At 46.3% G+C, this 15,317-nt stretch overlaps 1 protein-coding gene and 1 long non-coding RNA gene across 6 annotated transcripts in view; one reads left to right on the forward strand and one right to left on the reverse strand.

The window, feature by feature from the left end:
* ptprea (protein tyrosine phosphatase receptor type Ea) overlaps nucleotides 1-15,317 on the forward strand; it is a 228,849-nt gene that overhangs the window by 199,982 nt on the left and 13,550 nt on the right. For all 4 annotated transcript variants that reach the window (XM_068002366.1, XM_068002367.1, XM_068002368.1 and 1 more), the window contains 3 exons: nucleotides 9,920-10,055; nucleotides 10,363-10,512; nucleotides 14,937-15,030. In XM_068002366.1, the coding sequence (XP_067858467.1) occupies nucleotides 9,920-10,055; nucleotides 10,363-10,512; nucleotides 14,937-15,030 (380 nt within the window). The remainder of the gene's footprint in view (nucleotides 1-9,919; nucleotides 10,056-10,362; nucleotides 10,513-14,936; nucleotides 15,031-15,317) is intronic.
* Nucleotides 1-15,317, reverse strand: part of LOC137340091 (uncharacterized) — a 214,605-nt gene that overhangs the window by 153,137 nt on the left and 46,151 nt on the right. The gene's annotated exons all lie outside the window — the stretch shown is intronic.

A 15,317-nucleotide genomic window follows, 5' to 3' on the forward strand; every position in this document is an offset into this window, starting at 1 on the left:
GAGGGCACCTCCACAGACTGCTCCTCCTGCACCTGTGCAAGGGCAGACTCGGCCACCTGGAAAGGAGGCACCATTGCGGGTACTGGTTGAGAGGGGGGCAACGGGTGAGACGTGGGGGCACTTTGAGTAGCGTCCCCACTTCCATGTCCCCGTTCACCATCTTCCCTCTCATGGCCTAGGCCCACATCACTCCTTCCACCCTGCTGGACGGCAGTTTGGATGACCTGTGTGGACCTTGCAAGGCCACCTCTAATGTATCTGTCAGCCTGTTTATGGCGGCAGAATGTTGCTCACCCTGAATCCGAACAGCCGTTGTCAGGGCCTGGATGGACTCAATGTTGAGCTGTGCGTGACGCTCGAGGGAGGCTAGCCTTTCCTCCACCGCAGACGTTCCCGCACCTACCCGCGACACTATCTCGCGGATACCCTCCTGTACTTGTGCCACCATTGCCCTCATGCAGGAGTTGGACTCCTCCATCACCTGCGCGATTGTGGAGAGTGTGCGTGGCACCTCTTCCAGTACCTCGGCAATGTGCTGGTGCCCCTCGACGACTCTCCTTTTGACTGGTGGCCCCCTGGGTTCAGCATCTGGGTCCGGCTGAGCAGAGCCTGGAGAAGAGTGCTCCCACCGACGCGGACCCTCCGCGGCTGCCCCTGCCACCAGGGTCTGCTCATGCTCACATGTGCGTGGTGACTCACCATGTGCAATCCCAACTAATTGAGGAGGGGGACCCACCGAGGTGTGTGTATCTGCGCTGGTGGATGCTTGGCTCATATGTGACGATGGACCCTCAGAGACCGGCATGTCCTCTGAGGAATCGCCCTCCACAGACACGGCGCTCGCAGACGGCCCTGCAAGAGAACAAAGGGCAATATCAGGCATGTGGACAAATGTTGAGGTGCGGCAGATGCCAAGTGATGCTAAGATCATTCGCGATCATGAGTGCTGAGTGTCAGCTTTCCGTTACCGGACGTTTCTGCAGCCCCAGCCTCGCCATCCGCCACGGACAGGCAATGCAGTGTGTGGCTGATCTCCAAGGCGTCCAGCTCTGCATGCGTTAGAACCACCTCGTGTGGCGGGCCCCCTCCGGTGCGTGCCCTTTCCCGGGCGTTCTTGCATCTCTTCTCCTGTCAAGGCAAAACACAGATGCGTGATTGAGTGATGATTGCATTGTGAGACGCTTCAAGCATTGGTGTGGGTGGGTTGAGCGTGTGGGAGATGGATGGGAGGATGCGTGTGCCACATGCCCATCCCATTGTATGGGGATTGGGGTGTGTGGTAGTGTTCGAATGGGGACAGGGACGGTGGGTACGTGCAGGCACGGTGAGGATGATAGTTGAGTGGCTGTGAGGATTGATGCGGGAGCGCTGTGGTGGCAGTGCAGAAGGGGTTGTGAGGTGTTTGAGGTGATGTGGAAGACGGAGTGTGGGAGAATGCGTTAGTGTACTCACTTTGCCGGACCTAGTGAGATAATTGAATCTCTTGCGACACTGGATCCATGTTCTTGTGGTGTTGCCCCTGCTGCTAACCTCCGCGGCCACCTCCGCCCATGCCTTCCTGGTGGCGGAGGCAGGGCACTTCCTTCCATCGCTGGGGAACAACGTCTCCCTCCTCCTCCTTACCCTGTCCAGCAGCAGCTGGAGTGAGTCGTCAGAAAATCGTGGGGCAGCCTTACCCCTGGGGTGCTCCATGGTGTGCTACTTCTTGTTTGCAGCAGGAGGAGCATTGGTGGGCTGCCCCTTTAAATAGAGCTCCACCATCACTCAGACGTCACTGCTCATGCGCAGGCCGCCGGCGCGCAGCTGAGCAGCGGAAAACCCGTAACCACAGGTAAATGACTTCAATTATCCTGTGATCGTGCGGGGGACGCACTCATTTCACCGGGCGCGTGGGTAACGTGCCCGATAGCCCTCCCGCCAGGAACCCGCAGGCCTGCTAACATCGGGCCCATTTTCTGGGGTTTTCCACTTCTGTGGCCTACAATTTCCTGCATGTTCACAAGCTGGCAAATGCAGAAGTATTATTTAATGCATCAGTCTAGAAAAAATATACTGGCTAATTTAGTCAATATTTTCTTCTATATAATACCCTATTTTTTCAGTATAAAGTTGCTGTTGAATGTTCTGAAATCTGTCTTGTGCCCAACTGCCTCTGGAAGCCCATTAGTTGATGTTAATCTTCTAGATAATACGTATGGTATAAGTGGATTGCCTGTGTGTTATCCTTTTGAATTATTCAGACCTCCTAAATTGTGATAGCAAAGCATTAATGAAGCTGAGATAATTTACTGACTAATCTCACTTCCAGGCAATTTGATTTTCTTTCTTTTGGTAACTTGTTTTGTTTCTCTCTCTCTCTCTCTCTCTTTGTGGACTCTTCTTATGCCGCACACTTTTCTGTCCAAGAGAAGACTCTGGAGAGCTGGCTGCAGGTCTCCACCATTGCCAGTCTGTCGCTGTTCACTCAATTCTTTCCCTCCCTCATGAGTACTTGCCCTCCAGGTGACTACTCCCCATGGTGGCACAGTTAAGAATGTGAATTCACCTTGTTTGGGAGCAAGAACTCTGACTGATTTTTCCCCCAACCTAACCTGGGGTGTTCGGAGCAACTGATATCCTGGCTGAGATCAGCTAATTTAGCATAATCTGGAAATGAAACTGGGACATTCTGTTGTATATGATTTAGCAAAACGAACGCACAAAAAAGGATAGCAAAAGACCAGTTGGTTTATATAGCCTGTCCCACCCCGACATGGTGTAACTTCCACACACCATCACCCCAAACTCACTTCCCTCTTTGCAGTTATGCAATCTCCTGCGAGAAGCAATAAAAAGTGAAAAACCTGAGGCCAATTTAGGAAAAAGCTCCTCTCTGACTCCCGAAGGCGATCAAGCAAGCTCCAGAAGATCACGGTGACTGGATGACCCACACACCTTCTATATGGAGTTATGCTGGACACGCTTTCAGCCCCTGCCGAAGTTGAACAGTACCCATCAGGGAGCTTTCATTGCCTTCTTAAATTAGGATATATATATATATATTTATTTAAGTATGATTATCCAGATACATAATATAAAATGGCTAATTGACTTTACACTAAAACTGTTTGAAGTTGTCATGTAAATCCAGTGTCAGTGCCTAACCTGGAAAAGGGAATCTCACTTCACTTTGCTTCAGGATCAGGTTAGGCCCTGACTTTGGATTTACACTACAACTTCTTCACATTGCTACAAAGTGCAACCCATTTTGCACTGATGCCATGGTTCAAGAAGTTTTTGATTCTTAGAACCAAGCAACTGGTCCAGGAGCCTTCAAGCCCAATAAACTGCTGCACTCCCACAACAAACACGCAGGAGTAAAGCAATACAGCTTGAGTAGTTTGACTGCCACTAATGGCTAACAGCTGCCTTTTTTCTGTCTCTCCACTGATGGTTACAGTATTCAGTGCTGCAGTAAAAAGGGGGAGGATTTGAAGGCAAGGAGAGCACAGGCTAACCCTGAACTAACAATGAAAACTAAATGGATTCCTCAAAAGGGAAAAATTCAAATCCCTCATGTCATTCAAACAATTCACTTAGGAGACAGTTATAAATTTCAGACATGAGGCACCATCATAATTAAAGATACTGAAGGTATTAAGATCCTACATCCAAGGAAAGAACTTTAAACACTTCATCCTTCTGTTACACTAAACACTAAGATTTCCGAGCCTGGATTTTTGCTATGGTGTAAACCTGGTGTAACATTGGTGAGTTAGGGTTTGTGCCCACCTGACTTGCCTATTGCTCACCCTGGTGAATATTCAAGGCCAGGCTATTTGAATAATTTTGGTAGACTCCTGGTGAGATCTCTGCCTGCACCAGGGAGCCCAGCCCTGAGGATGGGTGGTGGGGTGGAGATGGGATCCTCAAAAATCTGGAGCAGCAGAGCAAGGACAGCAGCCTCCAAGCAGATGGAGAGATTAGCTATTTATTCGTTAAATTTAAAAGGACTATAATTGATTACCCTGTGATTAATTACACACCCTGGGTGGGGTGGGGTGGGGGTGAGGGAATTAAACTTTAAATACCCTCCGACCTGCCATAGCAACTCCGGATGCCAGTACCAAGATGGTGTCCAATGCATCAAGCATTTTTTTTTATTCGTTCATGGGATGTAGGCATCGCTGGCGAGGCCGGCATTTATTGCCCATCCCTAATTGCCCTTGAGAAGGTGGTGGTGAGCCGTCGTCTTGAACCGCTGCAGTCCGTGTGGTGAAGGTTCTCCCACAGTTCTGATAGGGAGTTCCAGGATTTTGACCCACCGACGATGAAGGAACGGCGATATCTTTCCAAGTCGGGATGGTGTGTGACTTGGAGGGGAACGTGCAGGTGGTGTTGTTCCCATGTGCCTGCTGCTCTTGTCCTTTTAGGTGGTAGAGGTCGCGGGTTTGGGAGGTGCTGACGAAGAAGCCTTGGCGAGTTGCTGCAGTGCATCCTGTGGATGGTACACACTGCAGCCACTGTGCGCCAGTGGTGAAGGGAATGAATGTTTAGGGTGGTGGATGGGGTGCCAATCAAGAGGGCTGCTTTGTCCTGGATGGTGTCGAGCTTCTTGAGTGTTGTTGGAGCTGCACTCATCCAAGCAAGTGGAGAGTATTCCATCACACTCCTGACTTGTGCCTTGTAGATGGTGGAAAGGCTTTGGGGAATCAGGAGGTGAGTCACTCACCGCAGAACACCCAGCCTCTGACCTGCTCTTGTAGCCACAGTATTTATATGGCTGGTCTATGGCGGTAATGATGGGCAATTCGATGTGCGATGGTATCCCATTATCACCCACTTTGAATATGCCCACTGATATTTGGAGGACTTAGTCAATGGCCGCTGTCACTTCAGGCAGAAAATCGCAGAAGGGCAGTGAATGGCAGGGTGACAACTGAACTGCTCCCTGGTCATTTTTCCACCCCTGTCTACCCTAGATCCTCTCAAGATCAGGCGCCATGGATGAGAAAAATCTGGCTCCAAAGTCTTCACAATGTGTCTTTTGCTTGTAGTTAATAGCTATGTAACTTTAGCATTTGTGTATCTACATCTTCCTAAGCAACTAGTTTACCTGAGTTCCATCTCAGAGGGTCGCTGTTTAACATACTCTGCTCTTCAATAAGATTGGTTTCCTAATAAACTGCAACAAATCTCAGTGACTTAACTTGGTAATGCAGTACCTGAAATTGATAGGAGCATGCTTCCAGACTTGCATAAGCATAATCATGTTCCCAGTGGACTGCTTTGAAATCCTGTATCCTTGGACAGCACATAAATTCCATAGAATAGTCTGTTCTTTCAACTCTACCTTCTAACATCAAAGGTGTTGCTGAAAGTGAGAGTAGAATCTGCAACTCTGATCCTCAGAGCAGCACACTGGTGCTACAGTGCGTGACTCTTAGACTTTTGAGAACTCAGACTAGACCAATACCTAACATTTCTACCAAGGATAACCTTTCTCTTCCAGATAGACAACCATGTATTTCATTCTGCTCCAGTGTGCCTCAAATTGATGCTATGTCTATTAAGAGAGAGCAAATGCAATTGCAAGATTTCACACCTTCAGTAATGCTATAGGTGTTTTTACACTATAGGAATGTGGCCAGAGGCAGAAACCCAGTTCTCCCTTCATTGGCTCCACTCTGTGGTGTAAAGGAGCCAAGGTTTGGGAGCCTACAGGACCCATGAAAATGTAAGCTTACAAATGCCCCAATGTTTTAATGAAGCCGGTTTCTGTGAAGTAAACATGGGGAGCTCCTAACTCACAGCCAAAAAGGAAGAGAGTGGCCCACAGAGATCTCAGTCTCAATACATAATCCTGGAACAAATGCAGAAATAAAAGTGCCTTATGGGTAGCAGGAAGAAAATATCCCACAAGGAGGCTTCGGCTGCAAAATTGAAATGATTAACCATTTGGTATTTACAAAAACATCAGGGGGTAAATTTTAACCCCCAAGAACGGGTGGGTTGGGGGCGGATGGGGAATAAAAATACTCCATTTTCAAAGGAGGACAGCATCCTGCTTCTAACATGCCTGCTTCTAGGTTTAACCCAGGCAGGCTTGTCTGTGTGCAGCGAGCAGACACCAGGAAGTCCCGCCACCACTTAAAGCCGGCGGGCCGATACTTAAAAGGGCAATGTACCTCATTGAGATACTTAATATTTTGTGTATTGGAATAATAAAACAAATTTATCCTTACCTGGGTTTCCCATCGCTTCCCATTCACGTCAGGTGAAAGCAGGCAGAAAGGGCCGGATCCGTGAGGTGAATGCCCTTATTGCACTGCTTGGGTGCCCGGAGGAGCAGGAGTGCTTCATCCAGACCCAACAAGCTCACCTGGCTGACAGGACCCCCCCCACCCCACCACTACGCAACCCGATGGTTCACCCCCCCCCACCATGGTGGACCCTCACCTACTTCCGACTCTTCACCTGACCTCCAGCAACCTCCGATCTGTTCCTCAGCCCCCGCCCTGATCTGTTCCTCAGCCCCCGCCCTGATCTGTTCCTCAGCCCCCGCCCTGATCTGTTCCTCAGCCCCCGCCCTGATCTGTTCCTCAGCCCCCGCCCTGATCTGTTCCTCAGCCCCCGCCCTGATCTGTTCCTCAGCCCCCGCCCTGATCTGTTCCTCAGCCCCCGCCCTGATCTGTTCCTCAGCCCCCGCCCTGATCTGTTCCTCAGCCCCCGCCCTGATGTGTTCCTCAGCCCCCGCCCTGATGTGTTCCTCAGCCCCCGCCCTGATCTGTTCCTCAGCCCCCGCCCTGATCTGTTCCTCAGCCCCCGCCCTGATCTGTTCCTCAGCCCCCGCCCTGATCTGTTCCTCAGCCCCCGCCCTGATCTGTTCCTCAGCCCCCGCCCTGATCTGTTCCTCAGCCCCCGCCCTGATCTGTTCCTCAGCCCCCGCCCTGATCTGTTCCTCAGCCCCCGCCCTGATCTGTTCCTCAGCCCCCGCCCTGATCTGTTCCTCAGCCCCCGCTGTGATCTGCTCCTCAGCCCCCCACTCTCTTTCTCAGCCCTCCCCCCGAACTCCTCCCCGCTCCCCCCCACCAATCTTCTCCCCGCGCCCCTCCCCCCCCAATCTTCTCTCCGGCCTATGATCCCTCCCCCACTCCCTCCGATCTCCGGCTGCGGCCTGCTGCAGCAGGCCTTCCTGGCCGACAACCAGCCTGTATGTCAATCAGGCTGGCTGCCAGGCGCGAAACCCAGAAGTGCAATTCGATCGCGACCCGCCCACTTACCTTCCGGGTTTCGCACCCGGAATCCTTCCCCCCACCCCACCCTTCCCGGCTAGAAGTTAAAATTTACCCCAGGTATTTAATTTCAACTTGCTTCAGTATCTCCTTTTGGAAGGTGTAAACTCCAGTTCTATTAACGTTTATCAAGTAGCTATGTATGCTTTTACACATTCCCCTTGAAGGGAAATCCATTGGTGAATATCCTTTCATCTTTACCTTCATAAGGAGAGTTTGGATATCTCGAGTTTCTATACCTCTGCTAATCCTGCAGTGAGATTTGAACCTTTGTTTTACACAACTGTATATATTAATTCTGTGAACTGTTCTGCTCATGTTTTATGAAGTTTCTTTCTTAAAAATCAATACTGGTAGCAGTGCTGGTATTTGTAAGCAGAGCGCGTAAACTATAAGCTCTCATGTCGGCAGTTCTTTCACTCTGCATAACACAAGGATGTGCGAGGTTTAATCCAAATCCAAAATCTTTCCAATTGTTTCAGAAGACAATTTCATAATCTCTTCATGCCCCTTACTTGTCCTTCAGAAGTGGAACATAGGGTCACTGTGGAGATGTGCAATGCTCTTTATACTGTTGTACTTAGGGAACCCAGGCAATTGTATATTTCCCTTGAAATCTTTTCTAGAGAAAGCTACAGTCAAAGACTGGTCCAGAAGCTAGTAATATTTATGTAGCATTATTACCAGCCTGCAGGATAACAATCTTTAGTGAAAGGTCAGGCCACCTGTGTTAAAGGAATCTCGGAAGCTTGATTTGAGAAAATGTCTCCAAGATGTATGTAACAGCTAAAGAAAATATCAGCTAAGCATCAGTCATTTAATTTACCCTCAGAAAACAAACTTTTACAGCTTCCCACAAATCCTGTCACCACCTAATTGGACACCTACTTTATTAGAATATTAATATCATAATGCATGATAACAAAATGATTAAAATAGACAATTACCTGGCTATGGTAGGATCTCATTGGTTCTTTTGAATTATGTTATCCTGCTCATTCTTAGTTCGTGTCTGATCAAACTTGCAAGTTGTTTTGGGAATTAGTGTTTGTATCAAGGTCTTTCAAACTCCCTATTCTGCATCATCTGGGCAAAATAAAAAGTTGATGCACGTAGCCTAAGATAGAGCTAGGTACAGCTGTCGAAGAAAAGTACGCTTGAAGCAAAATGCTTTAAAATGAACAGAGCCCCTGTGACATTGGCCTGCTCCCCATGAAACTACCGTAACGTTATCCTGCACATATATTTGAAGAAAGGCAGGACATCTATCTCCTTAATTTTATCCGAAGTAGACAACTGGCAAGCAGAATGCGGGACTTCTGTGGCTGAAATGTAGCTCTTTGAGTGATATAGTTAGCCCGTACACACAATCCCAATATGAGAAATGCAGAGTAACATAAAAAGATATGATCAGTCACAAAAAAACAAGCAGGTTTCCTCACCAAGCTAAGCAATATTTTTTGAATTAATCGTGTTACCATTTGCAGGGAGGGGGGAGCCTTCCAGAGACACTTGCTTCTGGAATCTGGTAAAGAAGCAAACAGGCAGTAACACTGGTGGTACCACCACGAGTAGAAGCCTATAGCCTCTGCGGTGTGAAAGACATCAGCGGGTATTACCGGGGAGTACTGCTCGGGTTTATGAAAGGCCCGTAACCGTGACATAGAGGGGGGAAAGGCGGAATGAAAGAGACAAGGAAAGAGAAAAACAAGAGAAAGGGAATGAGATAAAGGAAGAAAAAAGAGGGAATAAAAGAATGATAGAAATAGGTGGGTTTAATTCCTGTTGTGTGCTATTTTTAGTGCCACTGTCAGTCCAATTTCATGCCTCAAAAAAAGACATTAACAGTTTAACATTTGTGACTGTCAGTGTACAATTTGTTTTTCTGGCACTTGAGGTTAGAACAGATGTGCCACACCTGTTTAATTTGGAATTATCATTCAAAAATCAATTTTTTTTGTAGGAGTTGGTGGGAGGAGGGGTGCAATTGTTCAGTACATACCAGGTCTATTCAACTAAAAGATGTCGTTATCTGCATGAGTTACCTGGAATAGTTTTGTACAATGGAGTGAGAGTTACTTTGATGAAATTGTGTAAATGAACATATCTTCTGAAATTCTTGAGAAGTCCAGTGAACGTTTGAGTCTGTATGTGCTTGTACACCTTAGCAGCAGATTAAGGTAGGGCATACAGAATCTATTTCTGAATCTAATGCTACATCAATTGTTGGAAAATAATGTAAACTTGTAGCCTGATGGCACATAATGTTGCAATGCACTGTATCAGATAGGAATGGGACTTAGATAAACAGTTGTGATTCCACACCAGTAAATTCCTAATCTCAGCTGGGGGATCCGAGGGGTGTGGCAATCAGAGGAGAGGTGATTTCTCACAGCAAAGGAAGAAACACTGGAATTTATTGGCCTAATCTGCCCCCTACTACAACCTAGAAAGATCAAAAGTCTGGGTTATGTTTTCTGTCTGCCCATGGCCATGGAATAGTGTGCGGGGCACAAAGGATTGAAAGGAGAGGGAAACAACTGAAAATGGATTTTATTATTTGTAATGATACATGGCCAATTGCAAGATTCCTGAAGTGTGGGAGATACTGGAAACATAACTCTCCTATTCTTTTTAAATTGCAGTGCTGGTGTAGGCAGAACTGGAACATTCATAGTTATAGATGCTATGATTGATATGATGTATGCAGAGCAGAAAGTGGATGTCTTTGGTTTTGTATCAAGGATTCGCAATCAGCGCTCACAGCTAGTTCAAACTGACGTAAGTATGACCCTGTTTGTATCAGGTTTGCCTGTCGGTGGTAATGTTACCAGTGCTTTAAAGGGAAAAAAGACCAGTTTTTGCCTTTTTTAAAGATTTCCTCTCTCACGCTGCTGTTTGCCCCAGTTTTATTTACTTTTTTTTCATTACTGTGCATGTAGTTGATTCTTGAACACAGTTCTGTTGGTGTCTCAGGAACTGTCTTCTGGTTCTAATGGACTTTTGTTTAATTTATTTATATTGTAAAAAACTGTACTACACATCTAGGTGCAAACGTGGTTTTTATTCACTTTATTGTTCCTTGCAGATGCAGTACTCCTTTATTTACCAAGCCCTGCTTGAACACTACTTATATGGTGACACAGAGCTGGATGTGAGCTCTTTGGAGAAGCATATACAGAAGCTCCACAGTAAAGCAGGGCAATTTGACATCACAGGCTTAGAAGAAGAGTTTAATGTGAGTCAGTAAGTTAGTAACCAAAGAAGGGCTAGCCATTTAACATTGCACCAGCTACAAAAATTATTCTTTGGATTGTAATATATAGCAAAGCTGCCATTGATTAAAACACAACATTCCAATATTCTGTAACTTATAGATTTATTTTTAAGAATATAAAAATGAATATGAAACAGTGCCAGCTATAGAATATTGAGTGCATGAATAACCGAGCAGATAAATAACTCTCATGATTCTGCTTTATATCCTCTCGTGTAGTAGTGACGTTGCACGCTATGCTTTTATAAGGAGTCTTAAAAACATAGAATATTTAGGAACAGGGAATTCCCTCCCTTAGTGAAAATGTCTGCCTAACTTTGAAAACTAAAATTAGAACACCTCAAATTATACTCATTTTCAGAGAAAACAATCCCAACTTCTTTAACCTTTTCTCATAACTCAAATTGTTGATAGTCAACACTATCTTTATTGCTCACCTCTGAACACTCCCATGGGCAATGTTATCCTTCCTAAGGTGAGGTGACCAGAACTGCACACATTTCTCCACATAGGGTCTAACCATCACCTTATGCAACCAAAATGCCACCTCATTTGATTTATACTCTATCCCTTTGCTAATGTAACCTAGTGCCTTATTTGACTTTTTTAAAAAACTGGAGTCAAGCATTGTACTAATGGTTTCATAGACTTATCCACTACAATTCCTAGATCAGCTGACTGTACCACTATTTCATTTAATACATGCTCCTTTTTGGTTCCTTACTTCCACACTAATTAGACTTAACGCACATTGAATTTCATCTGCTATCTATTTGCTAAGTACCTAAAAGACCTAAATCCTTCTGAATCTGTTTGCATTGTTCCTGAATATTTTCTCTCATTCCTATATTGAGACAATCTCCAAACATGAAAATGTTATTTACTGTACTTTTGTCCAGGCAATTAATATGGTCAGGCTCTGGTGAGAGATTGTAGAGTCGCATGCTCCAAACTGTACTTCTGGGTTGTTTTATATTATAAAATATATATTAGGCATGCATCTCTGCAAGAGAAAGCAAATCACCAACCTGGCTCTTTATATCTTAATGCTGATGTGGAGATGCCGGTGATGGACTGGGGTTGACAATTGTAAACAATTTTACAACACCAAGTTATAGTCCAGCAATTTTATTTTAAATTCACAAGCTTTCGGAGACTTCCTCCTTCCTCAGGTAAATGTTCAGGAGCTCCTTGAAGCCTACGCATTTATACATATAGAACAATACATGGTGTTTCCAGACTGCCCCTGCAACTGCCCGTTGCCAAGGCAATCACCGTGTTCAGACAGAGAGGTGTCACCTGCAGAACCCCCGAATACACATTCAACAAAAAAACAAACAGGGAAAAAAAACAGAGAGAGGCAGAAACATCCGGAAGGCAGAGAAAGCCAGCAAATGACCCATTATATTAAAAACAGATAACATTTGTTCGCTGGTGGGGTAACGTGTAGCGTGACATGAACCCAAGATCCCGGTTGAGGCCGTCCTCATGGGTGCGGAACTTGGCTATCAATTTCTGCTCGACGATTTTGCGTTGTCGTGTGTCTCGAAGGCCGCCTTGGAGTACGCTTACCCGAAGGTCGGTGGATGAATGTCCATGACTGCTGAGGTGTTCCCCGACTGGGAGGGAACCCTCCTGTTTGGCGATTGTTGCGCGGTGTCCGTTCATCCGTTGTCGCAGCGTCTGCATGGTCTCGCCAATGTACCATGCTCTGGGGCATCCTTTCCTGCAACGTATGAGGTAGACAACGTTGGCCAAGTCACAGGAGTATGAACCATGCACCTGGTGGGTGGTGTCCTCTCGTGTGATGGTGGTATCTGTGTCGATGATCTGGCATGTCTTGCAGAGGTTACCGTGGCAGGGTTGTGTGGCGTCGTGGACGCTGTTCTCTTGAAAGCTAGGTAATTTGCTGCGAACGATGGTCTGTTTGAGGTTGGGTGGCTGTTTAAAGGCGAGTAGTGGAGGTGTGGGGATGGCCATAGCGAGGTGTTTGTCCTCATTGATGACATGTTGAAGGCTGCGGAGAACATGGCGTAGTTTCTCCGCTCCGGGGAAGTACTGGACGACAAAGGGTACTCTGTTGGTTGCGTCCCGTGTTAGTCTCCTGAGGAGGTCTATGCGATTTTTTGCTGTGGCCCGTCGGAACTGTCGATCGATGAGTCGAGCGTCATATCCCGTTCTTACTAGGGCGTCTTTCAGCGTCTGTAGGTGTCCATCGCGTTCCTCCTCGTCTGAGCAGATCCTGTGTATTCGCAGGGCCTGTCCATAGGGGATGGCCTCTTTGACGTGGTTAGGGTGGAAGCTTCCACCCTAACCACGTCAAAGAGGCCATCCCCTATGGACAGGCCCTGCGAATACACAGGGTCTGCTCAGACGAGGAGGAACGCGATGGACACCTACAGACGCTGAAAGACGCCCTAGTAAGAACGGGATATGACGCTCGACTCATCGATCGACAGTTCCGACGGGCCACAGCAAAAAATCGCATAGACCTCCTCAGGAGACTAACACGGGACGCAACCAACAGAGTACCCTTTGTCGTCCAGTACTTCCCCGGAGCGGAGAAACTACGCCATGTTCTCCGCAGCCTTCAACATGTCATCAATGAGGACAAACACCTCGCTATGGCCATCCCCACACCTCCACTACTCGCCTTTAAACAGCCACCCAACCTCAAACAGACCATCGTTCGCAGCAAATTACCTAGCTTTCAAGAGAACAGCGTCCACGACGCCACACAACCCTGCCACGGTAACCTCTGCAAGACATGCCAGATCATCGACACAGATACCACCATCACACGAGAGGACACCACCCACCAGGTGCATGGTTCATACTCCTGTGACTTGGCCAACGTTGTCTACCTCATACGTTGCAGGAAAGGATGCCCCAGAGCATGGTACATTGGCGAGACCATGCAGACGCTGCGACAACGGATGAACGGACACCGCGCAACAATCGCCAAACAGGAGGGTTCCCTCCCAGTCGGGGAACACTTCAGCAGTCATGGACATTCATCCACCGACCTTCGGGTAAGCGTACTCCAAGGCGGCCTTCGAGACACACGACAACGCAAAATCGTCGAGCAGAAATTGATAGCCAAGTTCCGCACCCATGAGGACGGCCTCAACCGGGATCTTGGGTTCATGTCACGCTACACGTTACCCCACCAGCGAACAAATGTTATCTGTTTTTAATATAATGGGTCATTTGCTGGCTTTCTCTGCCTTCCGGATGTTTCTGCCTCTCTCTGTTTTTTTTCCCTGTTTGTTTTTTTGTTGAATGTGTATTCGGGGGTTCTGCAGGTGACACCTCTCTGTCTGAACACGGTGATTGCCTTGGCAACGGGCAGTTGCAGGGGCAGTCTGGAAACACCATGTATTGTTCTATATGTATAAATGCGTAGGCTTCAAGGAGCTCCTGAACATTTACCTGAGGAAGGAGGAAGTCTCCGAAAGCTTGTGAATTTAAAATAAAATTGCTGGACTATAACTTGGTGTTGTAAAATTGTTTACAATTATCTTAATGCTAGAAGAGAAACAATGCATCCGCCACGTTGTTACACTGTGACCTCGGGATACACTGTATTACTTCAAGTGTATTCGCTCTGAGCTACTCTTTTCCTCGTACTAATTAAAAAAGGATATAAAAAATTAAAGCAAGTATTTTTTTCTGTAAAGGTTAGACATTAATACTGCAATAATAGTTGTGTCTGATGAATCTGATGATTCATTTATTGTTACTTATGATTTTCTCAGCAGTTTCATATTCAGTGGTTCTCTTGATTTTTCTTGGTACCTTTTTCACCTTCTTCTGCTTGTCTTTATAATTAATCCAAACCTCCTGCCTTTTTTTTGTACATTTTGAGTCCCGTTGAAAAACAGTTATTTTTAAAAATTTGTTCTCGGGGTGCGGATGATGCATTTATTGCCCATTCCCAGTTGCCCTGAGAAAGTGGTATTGGAACACAGATTTGAATCTGCCACTCTGCTGAATTCTTGATCTCACCTGTCTGGTGGTGGGGAGGGAAGGGAAGAGACATCAAGCTCATGCCTGGTACCTTCCACTGGGAGTGAAAGGAAATTGGCTACAGAATTAACCCAGATAATATTGCAACTTCCCTGCTGATGACTGCATAGCAACATTGGAGGAAGATTGAGAGCAGATTATTTGGCCCCTTGCCTGTAATTTGCACATGGCTGAAGAAGAAAATTAATGACAATCTTTAAATTAAAACAAAAATTCCTTCTTGTTTCAGATGTTCTTTATTTTGCTTCCTTCTCATTTCAGTTTTCAAGCTATAGCTTTATTATCATGTGTTAAAAGTTTCTATTTTCTGATTGTTATTTTGCCTTGACCATTTCCATTCTATATTGTTACTATAGAAATTAACTACAGTCCGAATAAGGAAGGACAATATGAGAACAGGGAACAAGCCAGTAAACATGAAAAAAGCCAGAGTCCTTCAGATCATTCCCTGTAAGTGATTTAAAATATAAAATTAATGAACTACTTTTCTTCATTTATTCAACCTCCACACATATTGGAATAGTTCCCATTATCCATCATGAGATAGTCACCTAGGGACGCTTTCCTTCAAAATTATCTCATAAATGAGTGGGATTCAGGTTCCCACTCATAATTTCTCATAAGTTCCCAATTGTGACCACACTGTCAGAGGGAGGCAGCGAGCATAAGAAGGTGCTTTTCTCAAAGGGAGAGTAGGAAAGTGGCAATGAATTCTACCAAGGCTATTTACATTGCTC

This window comes from Heptranchias perlo, chromosome 21, assembly GCF_035084215.1.
Source record: "Heptranchias perlo isolate sHepPer1 chromosome 21, sHepPer1.hap1, whole genome shotgun sequence".
Classification (NCBI taxonomy): domain Eukaryota; kingdom Metazoa; phylum Chordata; class Chondrichthyes; order Hexanchiformes; family Hexanchidae; genus Heptranchias; species Heptranchias perlo.